The sequence below is a fragment of the Calidris pugnax genome, unplaced genomic scaffold (assembly GCF_001431845.1).
Source record: "Calidris pugnax isolate Ruff unplaced genomic scaffold, ASM143184v1 scaffold11, whole genome shotgun sequence".
Classification (NCBI taxonomy): Eukaryota; Metazoa; Chordata; class Aves; order Charadriiformes; family Scolopacidae; genus Calidris; species Calidris pugnax.
Genome location: NW_015090803.1, coordinates 8,711,534 through 8,736,304, shown reverse-complemented (window position 1 = coordinate 8,736,304; position 24,771 = coordinate 8,711,534). Strand labels below are relative to the sequence as shown.

The 24,771-nt window shown below is 37.5% G+C and overlaps 1 protein-coding gene across 1 annotated transcript in view; it reads right to left on the bottom strand.

The window, feature by feature from the left end:
- Nucleotides 1–24,771, bottom strand: part of ANKRD28 (ankyrin repeat domain 28) — a 72,266-nt gene that overhangs the window by 24,726 nt on the left and 22,769 nt on the right. The window contains exons 4-11 of the mRNA XM_014937708.1: nt 16,101–16,171; nt 13,053–13,253; nt 12,181–12,268; nt 8,691–8,833; nt 7,203–7,415; nt 1,272–1,350; nt 712–826; nt 217–299 (exon numbers count right to left, since the gene is read on the bottom strand). Coding sequence (XP_014793194.1) covers nt 217–299; nt 712–826; nt 1,272–1,350; nt 7,203–7,415; nt 8,691–8,833; nt 12,181–12,268; nt 13,053–13,253; nt 16,101–16,171 — 993 coding nt within the window. The remainder of the gene's footprint in view (nt 1–216; nt 300–711; nt 827–1,271; nt 1,351–7,202; nt 7,416–8,690; nt 8,834–12,180; nt 12,269–13,052; nt 13,254–16,100; nt 16,172–24,771) is intronic.

The window sequence follows — 24,771 nt, the reverse complement described above, 5'->3', positions numbered from 1 at the left end:
GGGGGGGCGAGGGAGGAGAGGCAAATTACTTCTGTAAAAGTTTGCATTCACTTTAACTGTGGACTGTCCATTAAAAAAAAAAACCCAAGCACTGCCCCCAAGCTACTACTAAACTATTTTTATGTATTACTAAATTAAGACTTAATTAAAATATATTGTATAGAATAAAAAACAAAGTATAAAGCAGCCGCAAGACTAAATTTTAGAGTATCCTACCTGATGAGAGGAGCTTTCTGCAGCAGTCTGAAAATCCACTTAATGCTGCCAAATGGAGAGGAAACATCCCATGTATACCCCGCCTAAGATACATCATAATCAGGTATCACAGTTTCATTACAATTAAAATAAAACAAACATGATTGTGTGCCAAAGTGCACACACACATGGTGGGTTCAGCAAACCACCTAATTAGAATACTGAGCCTTGGGAAAACTTCACATATTAAATGCTTTCTCACAAGCTAGCAGGATGCATTAAGTCAGTGCAGCAGCCTATTAAAACTTTCAGAGCTTTTACTTCAAATACATTAGAGGAAAATCTATTTCTCTTTTTCTTTGTACAGAGTAGCTAATTAACCATACAGGATAATACACAAAGTATTTCCTATTTCAAGTTGAAGATGATATTAAAAAAATCATACTAGTCTTGTTAATCTAATTAATACATTTCTAAATTCCCTCAGCTTGCATTCAAGTCAGTAAAGTTACCTACTTTGCAGTGTCAGCACCACTCGTAATCAGAGTGTTGATTAATAGCTCATGGCCATATCTAGCTGCTATGTGCAAAGGAGTATTTCCATTCTTATCTTCACAGTCTATTTCAGCTCCTATAACAAAAGAGTAGTTAATAAGTAAGAATACATGTAGTGTACAGATACTTTTGTTATAAAAATAGCACTGATGATAATTTAAGCAATATTAATAATTGTCCATGAATGACTCCTTTGGATTTAAAGATATATACAGCTTTCAGTGGTATTTAACATTAATAACAATCAAAATAGAGACAAGCATTTTATCATGTGACCATATGGGACAAACTTTCTGCAATCTGGGTTATGGAAGAAAAATTAATATATTTTCCTGCATTCTGAAAAATAATGTTTCCAACATAACTTATGTAACTGTATAAAGAGACATGCCAGACTCCACCAACAACTGAACTACTACAAGACACTGGATATGAAAAAAAATTCAGTACATTATACATGAGGAAAATATTTGTAATACTGGAAAGCTGATGACAAAACTACCCCCCCCCCCCCTTTTTACCATTTTGAATGATGGTTTGAGATCTTGAAAATCTACCATGGATCGCTGTCATGTGCAAAGGTGTTTTCCCGTCTTTACTCTGGAAAACAAAAAAAATCCCAAGTGTTTACTTATGGCCAGTAATGCACCAGTACTTCCCAAAAGAAAAAAAAAAAAAAAAAAAAAAAAAAAAAAAAAAAAAAAAAAAAAAAGAAAGAAAAAGGACATTATTTCACTTTCCTCTCTGCCTCTACTGCCTCCTTTAAATTGTTTCTGTGCACTTCTGCAAGGCGGATACTGGCAGTGACAAGTCAGCATAACATGGCAAGCTTTTCAGAAGAGCTGCTCTTAATCACTCTTCCAGCTGTGAGTGACAACTCAAGGATGCCCACTCACTCACTCACTCACAGTTATGCCTTCAGGATAATCACTCGAGAGGATGATGACAGCACACAGCTTCAGCAACAAGCCTATGTCCAACTCTCCCCCCACCCAAGTCTAAACCAAAACAAAACAGTTCTTTAAATTAAGTTTGCTTCTTGAAAGAAAATAGCTGTATTTACTACAGAAGTTTACACATTGTATTAGAAGACAAGACATTGAAAAGCTCATCTGTTTCATTCTAATTTCTGTAAAGTGGCATTTGTAAGCAATTTATCTTAAACCACAAGTAATCCTAGGGTAGAACTGTTTAACCACATTAGGTACTATACATTTGACACATATATATAATGTGCATTTAGTCATTCACACAGTGAAGATGCCTTTCATGTAGGCCAGCAGTAACGCATAAGGGAATTTCAATGTTTAACAGAACAATCTCAATGCATTTACAAAACCAGTTTTTCTATTATTGTTGCATTAGGATAATTTCCCCCCTCCCTGTAATTTGTCACAGGCAACGGGAAAGCATTACTGCAGAAAAACCATCCTACAAATGCACACAAAAAATTGCAAACATGACACTCACAGAAAACAAAAGCCCTCTTGGATGCGTGTGCCACATCTTTAAACACTGGCTTTGAAGAATATGAAGTGTTTCACAAAATAAATAGTTAAAAAAGACAAAGATGGTAAGGGAAACATATGATATGAACATGACTGAAATATCAATTGCTGTGATGTTCAAAAGTGTCTTCCTATCTTTTATCTTCCTTTGGAACCAAAGCTTCTATTGATGTGTTACTGAAAGTCTGCTGGAGACTCTTTTAGACAGAGTTGGATGTGGAGTTTTAAGTTGTGTCACAGCACAGAGCAGCATGCACAACCTAGAACAATGCAATTATGGGAAACGTGGTCTTCTCAGCCCTAGACTGAAATAAATAAAACACTTGATAATGACAGCCAAGTTATCTCCAGATGTTTCCAGCTGGCAGATTTCTTTGATTGTAAATAATCCAAAAGACACATCCGCAAATCCATAGCAGACACAAAGAAACACAGAAAATGAGGCTGAAATCCACTTCAGGAATCAGACAATTGATTCTAGTTCTGTCATTTGGAGGCCTTAAGAAAACGTCAAATAAACACATCATAAGTGACGACTTCCCCGAGCAATCTCTGTGCTCTGATTTTCTTACAAAGAGAATTTTCTTCTAATGTCTACCTTTCACCTTTCTCCCAGTGGTTTAGTTCTACTCTCTTTATCCAGCCATTAATATTCTCTGTGTGCAACTGTTTTCCTCCTTTAAAATTATCGTTACACATCGTTACAGCATTAGTTTATGAAAGGCAGGTCCTGCCAGACGAACCCGATCTCCTTCTATGACAAGATGACCCGATTATTGGATGAGGGAAAGGCTGTGGATATCATCTACCTGGACTTTCAAAAAGCATTTGACACTGTTCCCCATAGAATTCTAGTGGAAAAACTAGTTGCACATGGCCTGGGTGAGCACACGATCTGCTGGATCAAGCACTGGCTGTCTGGATGGTCCCAAAAAGTGGTGCTCAATGGAGTTAAATCCAGCTGGTGGCTGGTCACAAGCGGCCTTCAATATCCACATATTTTTTTTTATACCTTTAAGGTCTATTATCCAAATATTAACTGCAGCTGTCTGAATTTAAAAGATCAGAGCACATGATGGAATAGCTACGGGCTAATGATAACTTTTGTTGTCTTCCCTGAAACTCAATTAACTCGGTAATAGGAAAGGAATCGCCCAACTCTCCTTTATCACTAGAGAAAACGTATCCACAAAATACATAGGAAATTTGCTAGGAGCAGTAATTGCAATTGGACAGAAAGAATTAACACACAGCACAAGGTGTTTTATCAAGTGATTACTCAGATATTAACTGCACTCAGACTACTGAGCTTTACTGAGGGCCAGGGGAAACGTGGGGCTATCATGCCACAGCATTCCTCCAAGTGAAATCTCCCCCTAGCAACAATTCCTACCTTCTAGTATCACCAATGGAAATAAAACACTTTTTCTATTTAGGTCATTGAATTTCCAAGCAGCAAGGGGGCCCATAAAACAATTAATACTGTCCCATTACGTACTCATTTCAATGTGCTCTTTCATGCGTGGAAATCCTGAACGGCGAGGAGAGAGCGCTGCAGTAATGAGCAACACTTAACAGGATTTCACTGCCCTGCAGTGCTATGGGGACACTGACAAGGCTACAAAAACAAGTATGAAATTATGTCCTCCACCTACAGAGGTGATAAAAAGCATACTACAGGTTTAACATTTCCAGTGCTCCATTATCTTCTGCTACATCTTCCCTTCTTGAGGTGAGGCCAGCACGCAGAGAGATGCACAAACCCCCACCTGCCATCAAGAATGAGAGAGTTTCCCTTTTGCCTTCCCCACTGGGTCACGCACAGCAGAAGGTGCTCCAACAGCACTGTCTACTCTGCACCTGGACCACCATCCGTGCCCACTCTGTGCCCTCTAAAAACACAGCAGCAGTTGCACACGGGAGGGAACTATTGCCTCAGACTACACAAGCAATACAATTATGATGAAAAATAAATCCTATGACAACTTTAACAACTACTTTGAACTTCAGCCTCAGTATTTGGAAACTGAACAGGCTTGGTTTCATACTCAGTAAGAATGCTCTAAACACATCCCATTTTAACTCCACAAATTATTCTTAGCTACACAACATATTCTAATTCAATTTCCCTTTGCTGTTTTTTCAGGATTGTTTTTCTGATTAAATCCAAGATTTATCCTTATAGGCCTTTCCAGGGAAGCAAAAGTTGACCTGGAAACAATTTTCTTTTCCCTCAGCTCTTGCACTTTTTAACAGTGCAAGTGGTAAGCTCTCATATACAAAGTAAGCCTGTTCACACCTTCAGGTACAAATTCACAGGTGGAATTCAGTTATGCTGGTATAAATCCACAGAAACGCTATTAACAGAATTACAGTGGAGACACGGTGGTGCAGGAACAGGGGATAAATGCTGTTTTCAAGCTATACTTACTTAAAATCCTTACACATCCCTACTTGCTTAATTTTGCACTTAACAGTTTGATACTTCCTAAAACAACACATTTTAATTACAGGCAACCTATAGCTAAAACTACTAGCCCCTTCCACTGTAAAGACATTTTCTTCTGAAGCTGGCTAACTTCAGCAGCCAAATCTTTACTCAGCTCGTAGACTTCAGCTGAAATTCTCAGCTCTCCAACATGCTTCAGGCTGCATTTCCCAGCTCCACCACCATCACGTTGCAGAAAAAATGATTCTGTCATCTCAGAGTAAGCTTAAGAGAAAACTTGGGTTTAGCCATTCTAAATCTTCTGAGGATTATTTTTTTTTAAAGTTTTAGAAACCAACAAATATATGCTTTGGATGCTGTAACTTAAAATTGCATTGTTGCTGCCTTTCCCATTCATCTCTCTTATGTTAAAACATCTTCTGTCACCTCCAAACAAAAGCCGACCCACATTATAAACTTCAAAGAACTCAGGAACTTTGCCAGTCACTTTACAGTATCAGCTGTTCTTTGCACAATTTCTAAGGTTACTTAGTGTTACAACTGACTAAATGTAGTCAGTATCTATAGTGTGTACCATATGTAAAACAAAGACTCTTATTTTAAGTTCAAACATAAAGATTATAGTAAACTTTAACAGTGTTTAATTATCATAATAGCATGTTGGAAGCTTTTAATTTTCATTCCTAATCTACAATTAGGGTGGAATTGAAAATGAATAGCCAAAAATCGTAACCACCCTTACTTGCTGCACATCTTTCTGAAATTAAGCCCTTCCCAGTTTTTTCTTCTACATCAGAAAGACGTACAAAGTCATGAACCCTTGCAAGCCAGCATATAGGGAAACAGTCATTCTTTGCTTGGCAGTATTTGTGTTTCTCTTTTGTTATTTGTGTAAGTAACATGTGTACATAATCACTAATATATTTAACACTGTGGGACTATTTTCATAACAGCACATATGTTACTGAGAAATCCTGTTTGGAGAATGTAGGACAGAAGTCAGCCCTGTAAGGCTAAACCCTCAGTCCTATCCAGTGCGGGACATTATGCAGAGCAGAAAGCTGGCAACAATATTAAAAGGACTGTGACCTGTGTATTTTAGGACAAGTTGGCAATACCCCCTGTAAGCACAGCTCCTTATTTCTCCAGAGGACTCTGGTGATTAATTTTTCCAAAACTGAGTTTAAGTATGTTTCCATTAAATAAGCTGCATGTTTAAATCTATGTAAAAGTGAGCAGTAACATACATCTAAGATTTTTCCACATCAAGCAGCTCATTTTTAAATTACTCTCAAATTTCCAGTGGGCTATGGATTTTGTACCAACAATAGATATAAAATTGCATTTTAGAATTACTCAGCTGAAAATCAGTATGAATATCTTACATGAAGTAAGACACAAACCCCATGATTTTTAACAGAAATGTTAGCTATTCTAATATTTACTTTTTATTCAGATTGTGCTGAAATTAAGGCATAACTCTATTAAACAGACTTTTTTTTTATTATTTTTTTAAGAAACAAAAGGATAGATAATTCTCTTCCTACCACGAGTGCAACGCTACAGTCAATTAGATGTTTTATAAAAGGAATGTTTGGACTCTTCATTCCATGTACCTATTTCTCACTTCCCCCAGCCTGTCAAGAAACCAGACGCTGCCACTGGGTATTTCTGAAAACAGCTACATTTTCATTATTATAGTAAAAAACAACTTAATACAAAACAGGAGGTCTCACATCTCTCTCTCACATGTCAAGACCTTATCCTACACACATGATAAGATACAGGTTATAGTTTGCTTTTATGCTCGGGTGGATTAGAAATTCTACCTACACTAAGACTGGATTCTAAGGAATACTGTGCAGCCAAAGGCTTGTGACCAAGTAGAGATGTAAAAAACATACTAACTCTGCTCACCAAGTTTTGCTGGAATAATTAAAAAACAGCTGTTTAAGACCTTCCATTAGTCTTATCTGCTTACCTTTATATTTCTAATATACGTTTTACAAGTCTCCCTTAAAAATTGGATTTTATGATCCTACATTATCAGCTCTTCAGCTGCTCCAGAAATCAGCCTGTTTGTACACGTTTTTCTGAAATATCTTTGATTGTGTTAATGCTGCTTTTTTATAAGAAATGCACACTGTTTTGCATTTTTCCATATGGTTTGCTCTTACTCATATGGATAGACTAGGAAAGATACATTATGTGCAATTTTGACATTTAAACATAATTAAGATTGACCAGGCAGTATTATCATCTTTCCTCTTTATCCTTTTGGGCTATTTACTACATCCCATTGAGGTTTTCAGATTCAGATTGAATTCCTTGAAGCAACTTCCTTGTCTCATTTTTTCCATGGCACTATTGACAGAAGTACTTCACCAATCAGCGGGAACTTCTGAACATTACTGTTACAAGGAATTTGAAAAATTGCCTCTGACAAAGGTGTATTGCATCTTTAAGAGGGCATGGATGGCTTTGGATTCACCTACCTTCATATTTACATCTGCTCCGTTACAGACCAAAAGCTCTAAGCACAAGGCTCCATGTGTCGATGCAGCGGCGAAGTGCAAAGGTGTAAACCCCTTCTCATTCATTTGATTTACGTTAGCACCGCAGTCTATGAGTTCGTTGACTACAACATCTTGCCCGTTGTAGCAAGCTACATGGAGGGGAGTGTTCCCATAGGCGTTTGGCTCGTTCATCTGTCAAGAAAAAACACCCCAAGATTAGTTAACAGGCAAACGCCTGTAATACTGCAGCACTTTAATTATCAGAAAGTAAATCTCATGTCATGAGTCAACTTCTTCATTACGTTTGGGAACTCTTCAAAGCCAGAAATGAAAAGCAAGTTCCGGATGTAGAACTTTGATTGAGAAGTGTGTACTGGGGAAGAGTATGATTGCTTTTCAAGTGAGCCAACCTCCTCCAATTGTCTCCACACCAGTTTCCTGTACGCAGTACACCACTCGACAGAACACATATATGGAAAAAATGTCACCAGTGGCAATTTGCACAGACACTGCAGACTAAGCACAGCACGGAACTGCATCACCTCTCAACAGCATTTGTAGGTTTCCGTTAAAGACAGAGGTCAAAGGGACTGAGTTTCCCCAAAATAAGTTTAGGGCATTTAAACATAGAACTCCCAGATGCAGCGTGTGTGTGTACACACAGGCAGCCTTTTCACTGATATTAAGGATCTGTAAGTTCTGAGTGTAACAGGAATTTTAGTTATGAACTACTTCTGAGATGCAATCACATACACCTCTCCAATGAATTATAAGAGGTGCCACTGTTTAGATATCCAAGACAGAAAACATCAGATGATCTCTAAACCAAACAAGACTCTAATATATATATAAGTGATTGGGGAGGCATGGAAGGGGTAGAACTTTGCAGCATTCCCCAGCCTTGTAAGGCTAAAGTGTCATACAAAATGTAGATTTCTTAGTTTCAAAGTTTGTTGTTAACACACTTTCTACATGCAGGTACTGTACAGCCTTTAAATTTATTTTGCTTTTAATATTAGTATGGCCTTCCTTACTGTAGTATTGAAGTTTCTCCCAATTTTTAATATTTTCCAGAACTTATGAGCTGTAACAAAGTCAGTAACATCTATATTTTACAAGGAACCGAAGTATAAGAGCTGGATTTCCTGCACTTCAAAGAGAATTGTGTAGCAAAAGTAGAAACGGAATTCCTATTTCCTGAGTTCCAGTCCAACAAATTAAGAGTAAGAAATAACCAAATGAACAAAAAAACCCTACTAAATACAAATTTATTTCCAAACAATTCTGCAAACTCTGCAAGGCTTTTAAGTTACCTGTGGGAATGTGGTTTCATAATACAAAAGATCTTTGGAACTACTATTTTGCCCATATCATAACACACCCCTAAATGAATAGTGTGCTACAATACTAACAAGAGCACTTCAAACAATAAGAAAATACATATAACTTTGTTTTATTCTTCCTTACATCAACTCCAAGATCTAGAAGATATTTGACTACGCTGATCATCCCACTAGATGCTGCAGCATGTAAGGGTGTATACGATTTCTTGTCCTTGCATGTCACTTCAGCTCCGTGTGCCACGAGTAATTTCACAACTTCAATATGACCTAAAAGAATAAAGACAGAAAGAATAAAGCTGCATTTTACATTAACCAGCACAAGTTTACAAACTTAGTAATTGTGTAATTGTTGTAACACGAGCAAAACATTCTTCGTTTGGAACTAATCTGGAAAACAAAGAATTGTCTTGTATTCTAATTGTATCATGAACTATAAAAGCAACATAAAATATTCATATCCAGCAGAAAGTATCTCCATATACCCCCTCCAATAATCATAGGATTTATACTGCAAAAATAATCTTGTATATTAAAAAAAATAATCTTGTCTCCTGCTTACACAGAAGAATTTCTCAGGAAGATTTGAGAACTAGAGAGGTGACATAACTTTGTAATTATTAAACATTTACAGCAAATTTCTGTTAACAACTGGAAAGAGAATATGACTGTCAGTCTTCCAGCTTCATCTCAAATGCAAATTTGCCCATTAGTGTTTTTTAAGGCATTCAGCATAAAGTCCAGAAAATGATACAAACATGAAAAAACCAAAAATATTGTATTCTTAAATAAAATTATATTCTTCCCCCAAATCATACAGGATTTAGGAAAGCTCTATTTTCAAAACTGACTCAGGCCTTTGGCGCAGCGTAGTCTTCTGAAAGCATTAACTATTCTCCTGAGTCACGGGGAGGAGAGGAAGAGTCCAAGTGGGATGATGGGGAAGGTGCAGCTAAGAGGGAGGGTGGGGAGCCCACCCTGAAGCAGTGGGCAGCCTCTCTCACCACCAGCTTCAGGGCTGGGCCAGCAGCCCCAAAACTGCAGGGCTGCTGCCAAGGGCAAGTGACTTTCCCCTCCTCCGTGCCCACACGTTCCTCCCCCCACTAGCTTGCCCGCTGTTGAGACACTGCCCACTAAGAGAAAAGTAATGAAAATGGGGTAACAAAAAACTTGTCATTCTTGCCGAGCTGTTAATTTAACCACGAAACAAGTCAGTTGCTGAAAACACACGGTTAATCATGAGAAAGTCTGCAGAATGAAGGAGCACGTTTGAGTTAATTATTCCATGATGGATGTAGGGCTTTACCTTTGTAACTGACCCGTACAGACAGGTGGGGGATTCTTTATTTTACCTTTCAAGTGACACCCTTACCTTAGTTAAAAAAGTGGTGAGGGGCACACTGAATACGTATGCTTATCTAGTCAGACAATTAAGTATCAAAAGTGCTTCATAAAAAGTGAGGGTCTTTGCTTTTTCAACGACTGAGAGATTTGCAGAAGTCTGAATAGGAAGTGTCTACCCAAAAGAACACAGACAAAGCTGTTTCGATAAATATTCAGTCACCATGATAAACATTTTATGCTCTATGCCCAACAACATAGAAAATGACCCTTCCCCTAGCTATACAGACCAGAAACATTTCATTTACCAGTGCAATTCCCCTTCGGAATTACTTCAGAATTGTAGGAAAGAAGAGAAACAGAAATGCAAGCATTATACTCATTTTTCTGACCCAAATATAATGGGGACAAGAATGGAAAGAAGCCCTACATAAGAGACAGAAGTACAGAAAATCAGCGAAAGGAAGAGAGACACTGCATAGAACAGTGGCAGAAAAACTTTAAAGATAAGAAAAAAAAACCACCAAATGCAAAATCCCTGACCTGCATTGAAAACGCAATCAGTGGAAGCCACTCAAAGAGAAGAGCAAGGCAGTTGAGGTGGGAAGCGCTGAGGAGACATCCCGACACGCTGAGGAGGGCGATGGTAGCACGCACCAACCAAAGCCCATTTCAGTCCCAGCTTCGCAGCTGGACAGCAATGGAGTCCAGTGAAAAGCAGGAAGGAAGGGAAACAATGGATATAACCCTAGGAAGTTATTTATAGTAGAGTGACGAAACGCATAACTTCTTTTCTATTCTATGGTCAGTTTTGTATGGTGGAAAAGCTTGAAGGCTTTCCTCAAACAATTGGAGCAGCGTAAAATGGCTCTAAATTGTGAGAAAGAATGTCAGAGGTTTTTTTTCCTTGTTTGAAAGCTTTCAAAAGCTTTTTCTACACTCATCTGCAAAGATACTTAGGTGATCAACATCAGATAAATTACATTTTCTCCAGCCAAACTCTGTTCATTAACAGAGTTTCCTGTTAATAGCCTATGAAATAGCACTGACTAAAATTGGAGTAAATGTAGCTTATCTGAACAACAGAAGACTTTTCTCTCATCTAGGTGAGCACAGGCCAGAAAACATCTCCGTCCCCTCACTGATGCTCGTCAGATCTCTGCCAACTCATGCACAAATTTCATTCCACAAAATTTGCAATCAATCCCCTTGACAGCTTGTCACAGACATTGCTTTGGAATATGTAAGTAAATTACAAAACACTAATACAAAACCTCACAAAGAACGTTGGATCAATAATGGAAAGTGTTCTTTAACTTCTCCGTTTTGAGTACTGGCACAGGTACCTGAAGTGCAATATCGTACAGCTTCAAATTATAAAGTTAGTGGTCTGATGATCCCTTCATAATTCACTGCCACATTCAAGTCTTGTCCTCTGAAGACAGCTCAACAGGGTCCCATGTTCTTTTTAGCATTTTATATATGGATTTAATAGCCTTATTCTACATTGTTATCAGCTTATTTCAGACCTGTATTGTCAGGGACAGGAGACTAACATGAAATTGGCCTGAAACGCAGAGTTGTGCAAAGACAACAGGTAATAATTCCACGTTTGGCCAAATCCAGGTGTTTGTGAGAAGATCATTTTTAAAACCATCGAGATCTTACAAACAAGGCCGATTTTGTAAATATGTGGGTTTGCCTTTGCGAAGGCCAGAATTCTCAGTCCTTGGACCAAAGCACATTTCCTACAATGAACAACTCATTGAAGCACATGACTCTGACAGTACAGCCAGTGTATTGATCAATACCATGAGAACAATCATTATCCATTCCTGGAAAAAGAACAGCAAGGCAAGGTTTTGGAGTTTTAGAGATGAAATACTATTCTTTTAAAATACAATCCCCAGGGTTGGTGTAATGATCCTCTGTTTCAGGTGCCCCTTATATTAATTGCTTACTTTCTATTTAGCATTACTGCAAAAGTTTGCACTTGTAATTAGACTCCTGCTGATTGAGGAACACAGTTCTTTCTTTTTAAAGAACAAAAATACTTAACCTTATTTTTCTTTTTCCAACACATTGATTTTTCTCATCACAGAAACACATTCACAAGGCAATTTGAAGTATACCATTAATGGTTTTCTGGCAGAAACACAGATAACATCAATGCTTACAATGTAAATATTTTTCCTAGAACTATAAAAAAAACACTAAACATGAGATGATTTTTTTTTTTACTACCACAATAGTAATCAACTGAAATACATACATACCCATATATGCTGCCCAATGTATAGCTCGCCTGTCCTTCTTGTCAAATGCATTAATATTGGCTCCTCTAGACAACAGTAAGCTGACCATCTGAGATGAACAGAAAAAAAATAATTCCTCTATTCATAATGGAAAACTCTGCTTAAAGTTAGACAAAGAAAATCATAGGAGAAAAAAATATATGCATTTTCAAAGGATTTAAATGTGTTGTTTTTTGAATATTCCATAAGCTTGAAAAAACTGGCTGCCCACCTCAGCAGCAATAATGAAGTGACTTTAAGGTACACAAAACTCAATGTCAACAAAAAGATTTCCCAGTTAAATACAGCAAATCTGTGGAATCTTTTAAATCTTCAGGCTATTTCTAAGGGATTCACTAAAAATAATTACTGCAAGCAACCCTATTGCCATTTTCTCTTCACTTACCTATATGAAATTACAATGGGAATTTCCCAGCAGTCATTTTTTCAGGACTTAAAAACTAGCGAGTTAAGAGCTTATTACATGTGTTTCCTCCACATTTTAGTGACAACATATTTCATACGTTCACTATCTCCTGAACTGAAAAATATCTTCTTTTTTTCATTTTAAATTTATATATTACTAGTTGAACTCCACTTAAGACAGAAACAATTTTGCCTGAGTTAAGAAAGGTGAACGCTGTAATAACCTTCCCAACTAAATGATGTAATATGTATTTTCCACAACTGTCCTGTACACAGATGCACACAAAAGACAAATTCAAATACAAAATAGAGCTTGGTCTTTTTGAGGGGAATGGGGGAAACATGACTTTAAACTGAGAAACTAAGCATCAGAGATGTGAGGGGCTGGAAGGATGAGTGGGAAACAAGCTAAGAAAAAGAACTCTTACCTCAACGTGTCCGCTGAAGGCTGCATGATGCAATGCAGTTCTGCCCGCTCGGTCAGACACGTTCACGTTGCTGAGGAGAGGCACCAAAGCTTCAGCACATTTCACAGCTTTGTTTGCAGCTGCTATATGTAGGGGTGTCTGCCAGTTTTTGTCACGAGCATTGACATCCGCTGAATGCTTTAACAACACCTGAACAGCATCCTGAAAGCATTGACAAAAAAAGCCCAAGACACTTAGTAAAGATCTGACATGCCAGCCTTAAATCCAAGGTCAGTATAATGGAATAGAGGAATAGAACTATTTACAATTTGGTTTTTTTTGTAAACATCATCTTACGCTTTGGCATTTGTACTTTATCATAAATCCAGATTTGGGGATGTTCTCACAAACATGAGCAATATAGTCCCTACAGTATCTGAGTGAATCAACCATTTCCAGGTCTTTAATCCAGTTCCCTAAGCTGGCCAGAAAATTGTTTAGTCATCACAACTAATTTCCAAAGCTCAATAAAGCTCCTTAGGAATTCTTCCATTGCTAAGGATTAATGTGATTATTGTGAATTTTTAATGCATTTTCATCAATTTGCCAAGCACATTTTTTGAACTGTCCAAGTGTAGAAATGGCAAAGAGAAGACAGCTTATTAAAGGTACGTTGAGAGAACCACAGATAAAACAGAGCATGGTCACAAACAGTTTCAACATATGCTGTTGCAAAACTCCTGAAAACCGTTTCAAAATGTTGCACTGAATTCCATCTCACAAAAAGATTATTCATTTCCTTTTGTTAAACGTACAAGCTGTGCAAATTTGATAAATAATACTGTAATTCTTACAGCAAGATAAATAAATCCCATTAAAATATGTGCACACAATTGGAATGCATTAAAAAAAATAATCTCTTGGTGATACCAACACGACAATGAATTTTACATCAACTTCCCACAATTCACTAATTGCTTTCAGGGACTTCCAACTCAAACACTGAGCACACAAATAAATGGTTGGTACTTTGACCTTAAAACATGTTACTGCAAGCAGTTACTGGATATTTCAGATTACACCCTGATACAATAGTTAGGTACCATTCTCAGCCACAAGCAGAACGCCAAGTAACAATTGATTCTATTTTAAATATAATTTATTGTAATAAATGCTCAAACTTCTTCTGCTGTCAATTAGAAAAAAAATAGAAACAAACATAAAAGTTAAAATACGGCACCAAAGGCTTGCAATTTAAATGAGAAATGGAGTAGCTTCTATTTGCTAAGAAAAAAAGCAGATTTAGTACTGTAAAAATCTAATCTTTCTCTTTTTTGAACCAAATATTAAGAAAAAACACAATCAGAACAAGGAAAATTTTAGAACAGCTATTACTCCTTCTGTAGAAGGAAGCATTGTAGTTGTAGCATAAGGATAATTTCTTATCTTTTTCTGTGCATATGCATTAATGAATTTCAAGAATTAGTGAATTTGTTTCCTCTTTTTTTTTTTTTTTTTTTTTTTTTTTCCCCTTCTCCCCCAGAATACACCAGTCACACAAATATAAAGGTCTGGAGCCTGACAGTCTTGACATGAAGTTGCTTAAAATCACGCAGTTGACAGCTAAATCTATGATTCTAGCTATTTTGCATGTTTTGATGTCCTTGTTTAATTGCAGCTGTCCTTGCTTCAAGAGTAAGTCCAGATGCTTTCCTCTCCCCCTACCTGTGTGGGCTCATAGGGCTCACCATGTTTATACACAGAAAATTCTGACAGGCACCTATCGCTGCTTTTAGGGTAGACTGATTGGTTTACGTGTATCATTTACCTTTGGTTAGCATTTTGTTGAAAACAGTCCACATTTAAAAAAAAAATCACTATGGTTGCATTTCTTGACACTATCATCTAGGACTGGTTTGTCTGTCTTCTCTACAGAAGGAGTTTTTATTGTCCCCCAGCTCTGAAGGATGCAGTGCTTGGTGCTTCGGTCAGCTCCCAAAGGAGCAGCCTAAAAATACCTCGAGAACAAAAAATAGCACTTGGAAATAAGGCGCCCTTGAAGATTAATTTTCAAACACTCTTTTGAATAACATAACCTCCACATAACTTAGGTATTAATGCCTGTGACAAAATAATGCAATCTATCCAGGGACTACAAAAGCAAAAACTGAAAGACAGCTTGTTTAGATAGTTCACGGACCAAATACTTGAAGCTCAATGCCTGCCAAAACCAAAATATTCGATTCCATCTTCTCAAACAAAAATTTACATGGAATATTTAAAAACCCTTTATTTTTGAGACATACTGAAATGAACGTTGATTTGACTCAGGATCCCACAGGAGATAATTTTGCATAAACTCTTCCACATAACAAGCTCAGCATTTCTGTTTGTTTTGATCTTCTACAGGCATTTAAAATTTTTATTAGGACATCAACAATAGAGGAACAACAACAAATTCATTTCCTACATTACTATATTCTCACAACTGTGTCAGTGGTAGACTTCACAAAACTTTCTACATATTTCATTTATGACTTTCAAAGTAATTTTCAGTACTATTGTTACTTATTAATTGCTTCTTAAAAAAAAAAGAAAAAAAAGAAAGAAGTTTGCAGGCCTTATAAAACCATTTATTGCTTCAGTGCCTGAACAGATGAGCATGTAAGAAATGAAGAAATGTAAATATTAGGCTGGAAAAGCTGTACTAAATCTTATTTCATCTCTACTTCCCTCACACAGAACCATTCTGGTTACTTTAAAGGAAGTAACCTGGACTTGAGAACACCATATGCAGAATCCTCTCTGGCGGGGTAATGGCATTTGAGCAGAGAGCAAACCTGAGAACTGGAAGTTTATCTTTTTCCCCTTTCATCCTACTGAGGCATATGATAGATATACTTGCCACACATAAGGTCTTACAAGTGTTCTGCTATTTGAAACATTTGGAGTAGTTTCACTTCATAAAAACACAATAAAGAACAGAAGGTAATTGGAGATGTCTTATTTTAACACAAAGCAATAAAAACACAAAGCAAAAAACCACAAAGCAATAAAAACAAACCATACCTCACTACAAGATGCCACAGCTCTGTGTAAAGGAGTCAACCATTTGCTGTCTTTGGCATTAACTCTAGCTCCTGTAATAAAAAATAGGAAAAACAAATTTGAAATGTATTTACAGAAAGACTTAAATATTTTCCAGCACAACAATAGAACTATTGGAAGATACTTATTCTAGGGTCATTAACACAGCATGATGCCAAAAATGGGAGTCTTTTCTCCAGCCAAAGCCCACCCGTTGAGAAAATTCTTTTAACACTGCACTCGTAATACTCTTCCATCAAAGTGCACTAATCTTTTTACATCAGGCAGTCCTCTATAATCTTTTACATTTCTGAAGATACATAAAAGACTGTTGGGTATGAAAGACTTACTACTTGCCTTCACTTAGCAGCAAAAATCTCATACTTTCCCACTACAGTTGAAATTCTCCATTAAAGTAGAGAAAGAGGGTACATTTATTCCCCACAAGCATCCTGACACCTAGGTATGTAGAATTTTATTTCTTCTACTGTGAATTGAGGAATGAATCTCCTCTACTCCACCAGGTCATTTCACCCACTTCAAGACCTCAGGGACCCCCCCTTCATGATCTAGATTGCAACAACCACACCTCTTCTGCGCTAAAAGTACACCCAAGAAACAGCTGTCCCTGCCCCCAGGAAAAAATGTCGCACAAACATCAGGCAGGGACACACACTGGGTCTGGACTTTAATTTTTTTCTTAATAATAAAAGGAAAGAAGAATTTAGAGACTTTTTCCTGAAGGAAGCAACTGAATTACTCTCTAACTTCTACTGAACTTCAACAAACAAGAAAATTTAATGATTAAGCTTAATAATTTTATTTCTAACTTGTACATATACACACACACATATACATGTATGTGTATATACACACATAGAGCCTTATGGGTTTTTTAATACCTTGAGTGGAAATTTAGCCATCTTTATTTGAAAACTGCTGAGATTTTACAGAGATATAATAGCTTACACAAAATGCTACAATTTTGAAAAAAATAGTTTAGAAATACCATTGGAAGAGTTCCTAGAGCAATATATGGTATCACGCGGTAACAACACTACGTGGTCAGAGCTTTTTAACTTCTCAGGCTAAACATAAAAATATTATGTCAGAACAAACTTTAATTTTTTCTATGTAAAGAATAGAAAAGTATGGAAGGCCAATAAGAAGCAAAATGTCAGACAGGTTGCTGGTGAGGATACTCAGCTGAGAGGCAGGTATTTTGATCCAAGTCTCACCGACTTGCACCAGCAAACAAGTCTCTCTCCCAGTCCAGCTGAACAACGTGACCAAGAAACTTAGCAGTCTGTACGAAATCATGGTTGTACATACTAAGCAAACCAAAGACTTGAAGTCAATCCTCTGAGTTAATCAGTTTCTAGTCAATCCAACCCTTGCAGGCTTAAGAACACAACACAGAACCTGATGGTGAATTCAAACTCCCACTTTGAACCCAGGTCTTCCAAACTCCAGACAGAGCCTGAGGTCTAATTGCTGGGTACGATTTCAAGGGTTTCCCTCTTTCCTTATCCAAATTCCAGAAGTTTTGGCTACCATTCTATTTTCCAAGCTCAAAAGTTTTTGAAAAATAAGTTTGAAGGAATAGGAAGAAAGTCCAAGTCCATTTGAAGAAAACTCCCACAAATCTAACAAACATTTAAGAGACTTAATCTTAATATAAATTATCAACTTTTGTGAACCAACATAAGGATCTAGTGTATTGCACCATATCATGTATCGTAAAATAATGTACTGTATCAAATTCTGTATAGAACTCAAGGATTCTAAACATCACCACAAATGTCTTGGGATTTTTGGTAGTCCTTCCCAGAAAACAATAACCTGGAATGATCAGTAAGTGAGAATATAACAAATATATTTCAAATGTATCTGTAATTCTTGATTATCGTCCAGGCTATTGCTAACCAAACTTTGTTTTTAGCAGATGAGACAAAAATAAGAGCCCAAATGGCTCCACCTGACTTCACATCTACAGCCAACAATGGAGGAATGAGTACTTTCAAAGTCTAACTGATTTCTAGTTCTAATTTTAGCATACAAATGTCTTTGAAGCATTTTAATGGAATAAAGGGAGTTCCTAGGTCACTAATCACCACCCTGATTTTCCTCCAGTGATAAAACCTGAGACAAGAGAAGCACCATGCCCAGCAGAAGGGGAGAAGTACACATTTCCACTCCAAGGAGGTGGCAGTTACCTGAGCTCTAGTGAAAACTTGCTTAAGAGTCCAAGCCATGTTTATGCGTTCACCTAAGCATTCATTGACGTTTCTGGTACTTTAACACACAGTCTAAATATTGCATCAGAAGAGTGCAGGAATAAATACAAAATAACACTGTACAAAAGGTCTTCCCAGTGGTTAAGCCAGTCAAAACTTCCAGAACTAAGGGAAAAGAGTACCTGAAAGTGTTTGTTGTTTCTGATAAGACAGCATATCAGCATCAGCCAAATAAATGCCTAGGGAAATCTGAAATGATACCTAAAAGTAACATGGTCCTCTCAAAAGAACAAAACTAACACAACAATATCTGTCCCCCATCCCTGTAAGTGATGCTCTACCCAAAGAAGCAAGAAAGCCTAGATCGACGACATCTCATAGTCAAACTAGTGTAACAGCGGACACTAAAATAAGTTAACTTTTCGAATGCACAAGGAAGTTTTAGATTCTCTGACAAACGAAAACAACAAAGTTGACTTTTGAGAAAAGATCTCAATCTCTGGTGGTCTTACTTAAGAAAGAACCACCAAGCTTGTTCCCCATCTCCCCTCCCCCAACAAGTAACTCTTTAAAGAATTCCAAAAAGACAAAGTTTTAAAGTAATAATCAGAATAAGCATAATCCCCAAAAATGTGCATGCACTACTAATGTGGAAATCAGGACTATCACTCTATCACCTATCACTCTAGACACGTTAAACAAAATAATATTTTAAATTAACATAGAGACACTTCCCCCTTGAATTTCTCCAAGAAGACATGCTGCCAAGACTGATTTAAATTTCATAAAAAGCTTCTCCAAGCAGCCTTGTGTCTGAGGACATCACCCCCCTCCAGGCTGTTCTTTACTCCCTAGCCCAGGATTTGCGGAAAATGTTACTGTTCTTCCCACCCCCTTCAGATGCTCTCCATAAGACACAGAGCTCCCTCAAACCTACCATATCCCTACCATGCTTCAGTGAGGAAGGTCACAGCCTTCACCCTCTGGGGTAAAGCTTTACTCCAGATCATTGGAAATGGACGTTAGAAAATATATGACATCTTTGCTGAATATCTTTTGCTTAAAGATTATTTGCTTCAGCGTTTGCTTGAATACAGTTTGAAGGCCTATATGTACAGAATTCACTGTACAGCACCGCTGATGCAACACTATCTCTGTGAAACTCAACCTGCTGACGTGTTAACCAGGGCATTTCTCACATTTCAAATGGCAGCTATGCAGCAGTTTGCTCTTTCAAAACACACTGCAGCCTACCCCAATCCTCACTTTGGAAAAAAAAAACAAAACAAAAAGCAAGCCCAAACCAAACCCACTCCCACCACACTGGATCTTCCAGACTTCAGGGGCCTGTTCTTCACATCCTTATTAAAACTCCTCAAATATTTGCTTAAAGAAGAATTTCTTATATTTCAATTCTTTTAATGCCATAGAGCCTGCAGGAAAGGGATTTGGGGGCTTGCCAGAGATGTCAAACACAAAACTGCACACAAAGACCCACCATCTTTGCTTGAACTTAAGAACTGATTACGGAAATGACACTTCATTAAAACTGCACCTTCCAAACAAACCAGCTTATTCTTCCATGCTGGTGCACTAAACTGAAATACTAAACAAGATCTTCCCTTTCATCTTCAACTTTGCCAGTAGAGCCTAGTAAGTTTACCCCTCTAGGCACATGTGAAAGCAGGATTTTTGCTCTGCAAAAGGAGGAGAAAGGGAAGGAAGAGGGAGCGAATTTTTTCTTCCCTTCTCCTTGAATGTCACATTTCATTTTGCAAAGTTGCATTAACATGACTGACAAGTAGAAACGCATGTTTTATTTAATAAATCTAGCACAGAAGTTACTGAAAAACTCAATTATGTTTACTTTTAGCAAATTATGTTCCAAGAGATACATTTTTCAACTCAATACATGCAGTGATTTACAGAGGGATCCTGGAGGTTACAATATTAGTCCATATCTGGTAACTGCATGTTTAAATGTGCTGTTAGCCACCAGTACTTGGACGTATGTTTCTTCAATTCGGTTGATACTTCATCAATGTCAATATCCTTATGTTGGAATAAGAGCTAGCATCTCAACCGTCTCTTGAAGAGACAGGCAACAAATAACTGGGCAGGAAATGCTGCAAGGAACAGCCACCCACCTCCTTCACCATAAAATGCCATAAAATTATATACAGTCGTGTCTCAGCACTTCACCCCTATGTTCCTCTTGTAAGAGCTTTTGCCATCAGAACTCTTCCCCTTTGTAAGTGTCCTCAGAAGACTAATGAATGCCATGCCTACATTACTTACGCATCACCAGTTGGAAATAAATTCAGAAGAGAAATACAGCCAAACTGACAAGACATTTTCATCTTCGCTCACAGTACTAACTTTAGTTCTGAATTGCCTTCCACTGTTCTGTTTGTAGTCTGTATTTTTGGACTGTCAAGGATGGTATTTTCCTTTGTTATTGTACAAGATGTGCTAGCAGCTGAACAATAACATAAGCAAATAAAGCGAAAGTGTTTCCACTCACATATGCAATACAGACACCTGACGTTCAGTCTTTGAAGCTCTGAAATGTTTATTTAAAAGATATCAATAAGATCTTTAGATTGCACTTAAAAAAGCTAACAAACTTTGTATTACCATCTAGTATACTGAAATAATTTTAGGAACGATCTTTGCAGAAATTAGGAAGATCCTAGTAAATCACTGAGAATAACCAGCAGTCTTACTGTAACTGGATTCTATTTAGTTATTTTCCTGAGCACTAGTATTAGCTTGACAAGTTTTTCCTTTTTAAATGATCCACTTTTTAAGCTAGAAAAGACAACTGTGGAAGAACTTAAAGTGGCAAGCAGAAATTCTTAGACTATACTGGGGAATGAACAGATGGAGAAGAAAACTTTTTCTTAGATAGAAAAATATGTGAACATTCAGGAGGAGATGCAGAAGAAGTTTGTAAAGTAAAAGAAGATTTGAGATATGAATTGGAACAAACATGGTAGTAGAAATCTAGGGTAATTTCCTATTGAAAAATTGGAAAAAACATTTCCAATTCTTTTGCTGTAAAAATAATGACCTTATTGAGAGAAAGCTTCTTCCTATTTATAATTTAAATGCATAGCAGAAGATCTACAGGATAGTAAAGAAAATCTGAGAGGGCCAGGACTGGAATATCTTTTGACCAGCCACAATGATGCTTCAACAATAGTTTTTATTGTTTGAAAAACAAAACAAAAAACCACCACCACCATCAGAAAACAACACATGGGAATACACTGGCCACAAAAGGGAAGGAACCCACAATCAAGTCAAAGCCATCCTCCGGAATTTCACTGTCTTGTCACATAAGAAGTCCATTTCCTTTCAGAACTTCGTCATTTCTGCCACACCTCAGCCACCACCTCCTCGAGCTTCAGAGAGCAACAGGAGGTTCCCAGACTCCTTGAGCTACTGAACATTTCTACCTTTTCAGAAGTCTGCCTCATTTTCTCTCTCAAAGAGCGTTAGAGCTACTTTTTGCACAGCGACTGACTGTTATTTCTGCCAGAGGGAAGTTCAGACAGCTTTAACAAGAAAGTGATGGCCAACATCACGGTCAAAAGAAGAGGAAGTGGCTGAAAGATAGAGCCAGTGTAAAAGGAGTCCCTGTGAAAAGCCCTCAGTGTGGGGGTACAGCTAGAACCCAAGCAGAGAGCTTCATATGGCTGATATTTCTGCAGGGAGAGCCTCTCAAGAGCTGAGCTGTGAGACTGTCATGGCACGGCTTCTAACACTTGCATGGCCTCAGAATTAGATGAAAGGAATGCAGCTTGAGTGGAGTAACATTGGAGGGTCTTTTCTATCTTCCAAAACCTATATCCTTACTGTAATGATAGTTTTTCAGTGTCAGCATGATTCCTGCATTTTCCAGCTGACCCAGAGGAAAGCACAACAAAAACTCACAGGCTGCCAAACCTTAATGAGATTGAGTTCGACCACACACTCGTGTATGCTGAGCTCCATGCAGTGAAAATTTTGGGTTAAATAAACAGAAACATGTTGTGTTATATTTAAGTATCCATGCAATATAGCACTGAATCTATTCAAAAGAAAATAACAGATAATTCAGATGTTTATTTTCATGAATTGCATTGATTTCAGTGAAAGCAACGATAGTCTGCATGGTATTTTAAAGAAAACACATGAAAAAAAGTTACTAATCAAAAGAACACATTCTAGACTGTCCTGCTCCTCACATCTCACTTGCCTGCAGAATAGACTGACAGCATTAAAGAAAGTGTAGGACAAACAGAAAGAATGATTTTTATAAAGCAAGAAGCCTCCCCAGAACAGTTCACATGTAGGAATTGACTGAAGGAAGTATTTGATTTTTTTAATCAGGACTTCTTGAAAACAACAAAAAATTGGATATTCCATTAATTAAGACTTAATTAATTTTACTTTTCTGCTTCTCAGTAGTTTGCCATCAAGGATTTACACAGTTAAAGTCAGTGCAATTATGCAAAGTAGATAGATGTATTTGTGCACCACGATGCAAAGTTGTACATCATGAAAATACAACTGTGATAGGTTTTATGACTCTTCACAGTGTAATATAAAAAAGAAAATGCTTCTAAAATTATGATTCTTAAGTGGCTAAAATATAACCTTTTGTTCCATCATTCTGTACACTATAAACAACCATCTTTATGCCTCTCTTATTTACTGTTCACCTCCTTACATAATAAATTTAGGAATACTCATTGCTTATCATGCTACAATCTAACAGGGAGAGATGATTTTAACATTTAGACTCCCACAGACCATAGTGGTATGAGAATTTGCTGCCAAGACATTCACAACCTCAAGGGACAAGTTTATTAGCAAGTTCAGTGAAGCACTGTCTCACGATTAAAAAAATAAAAATAAAAATAAAAAAAGGCAATCTAAATGTCCAGCCCAAAACTGGAGTCATTGAAGCAATTTTCTTTGGTGTTCAGAGTCTGTATCCAAACTATCACCTTCAGGGCCATTGCCCAGGTAAAAGACTACAACAGGAAAGGTCACAGAGCAACCTTGAGGTTTGGTGGGAAAACACCTCAAGAGTCCAAAAACTAAGTATGCTTGTAAGACTGAAAACTTATTCCACAAATGTCTGTAAATAGGCTGAATTGGTTGTATCTTCAGAATGTGCAATATGGGTTGCTTAGGTATATAGCAAACTAATGTAAAGATATTGTAACAACAACAACGTATGATCCAAAATACACACTTTAAAGCAACACAGATCCCCTGGAGGGGGATGCAAAAGGCGTTCAAATCAAATGAAAAAGAACATGTCTAGGTAACAAATGATACACACTTTAACTAAGAATAGAGAATAATGAGAAAGAATCAGGAAAGAACCACCAAGTACTGGAAAGATTAATATTGACCAGTAATTTTGAGGTCCAGTTTGAATAAAGAATAAAAAATTCAAAGCAAACAGCCTTTATAGGATAACTTGCACAGCAGAAAAACTGTGAAGTGGTTCCTTATGACATTCCAGCAAAACTACATTAGAGGACATTACACAAAGGTTGCGAAGTCAAGCCTTCGCAAGGTGAGAAACGCCAGGATGAAGTAGCCTACTTAATTCAGTCTCTTCCACAAATATATTACAACAGGTCAACTAAAGCCACATACAAAATTTTTACATACATATTTACTGCTCAAAGGAGACTGATGAATAAATAACATTTCTGAACAACATATTATTTTCTCATTGTTCAAAAAGAGGTCTTGCAACACGGCAAGTGTTCTTCAAACCTTGCTGTGCTAACAGATGTTGTTCATTTGCTCCCTCATGCTCATCTATTATGACAAAATGTAACATTATACATCTGTCTCAAAGGAGAGATTTGATCTCCAGCTGAAACACAATAGATGAATTTTCCGTATCTTTATGAAATGGAGAGGATAAATACACTTAACCTCTGTTCCCCATCTTCCTATTAAGAGAGTTGAAAGAAAAATCTCAGCTTGTGCATTTTGAGACACCTAGACCTGATTTCTCAGAGAAGAAGCTGGTGCAGCACTTCAGATGCGGCTGTGAGTGTTCACACTTTCCAAACCACAAAGATTTCAAGTCGGGGCTCAGAAATGAGGAAGACTAAATTAGTGACTACTTTTTAAAAAAAGAGTCTGGTTTAAGCTCCTTGCATAAAACCCCAGCTTGCATGCAGGTATCTACAGACCAGTGCCCAAGTACAGCACAGCCTTAACAGGCAGACAGCAGTTTCTCATCCTGCAATTAAAGCCCCTCTTCATCCATTTGCTCACAAACACACCAACAACTGGGCATCTGTGCCTCCCTGGCTGGACCAGCCCGACTGACTCCCTGGGAATTCCCGAGGCTGTGCTTCCACAGCCAGGCACAAAATGGCATTGAGCCCATCAGC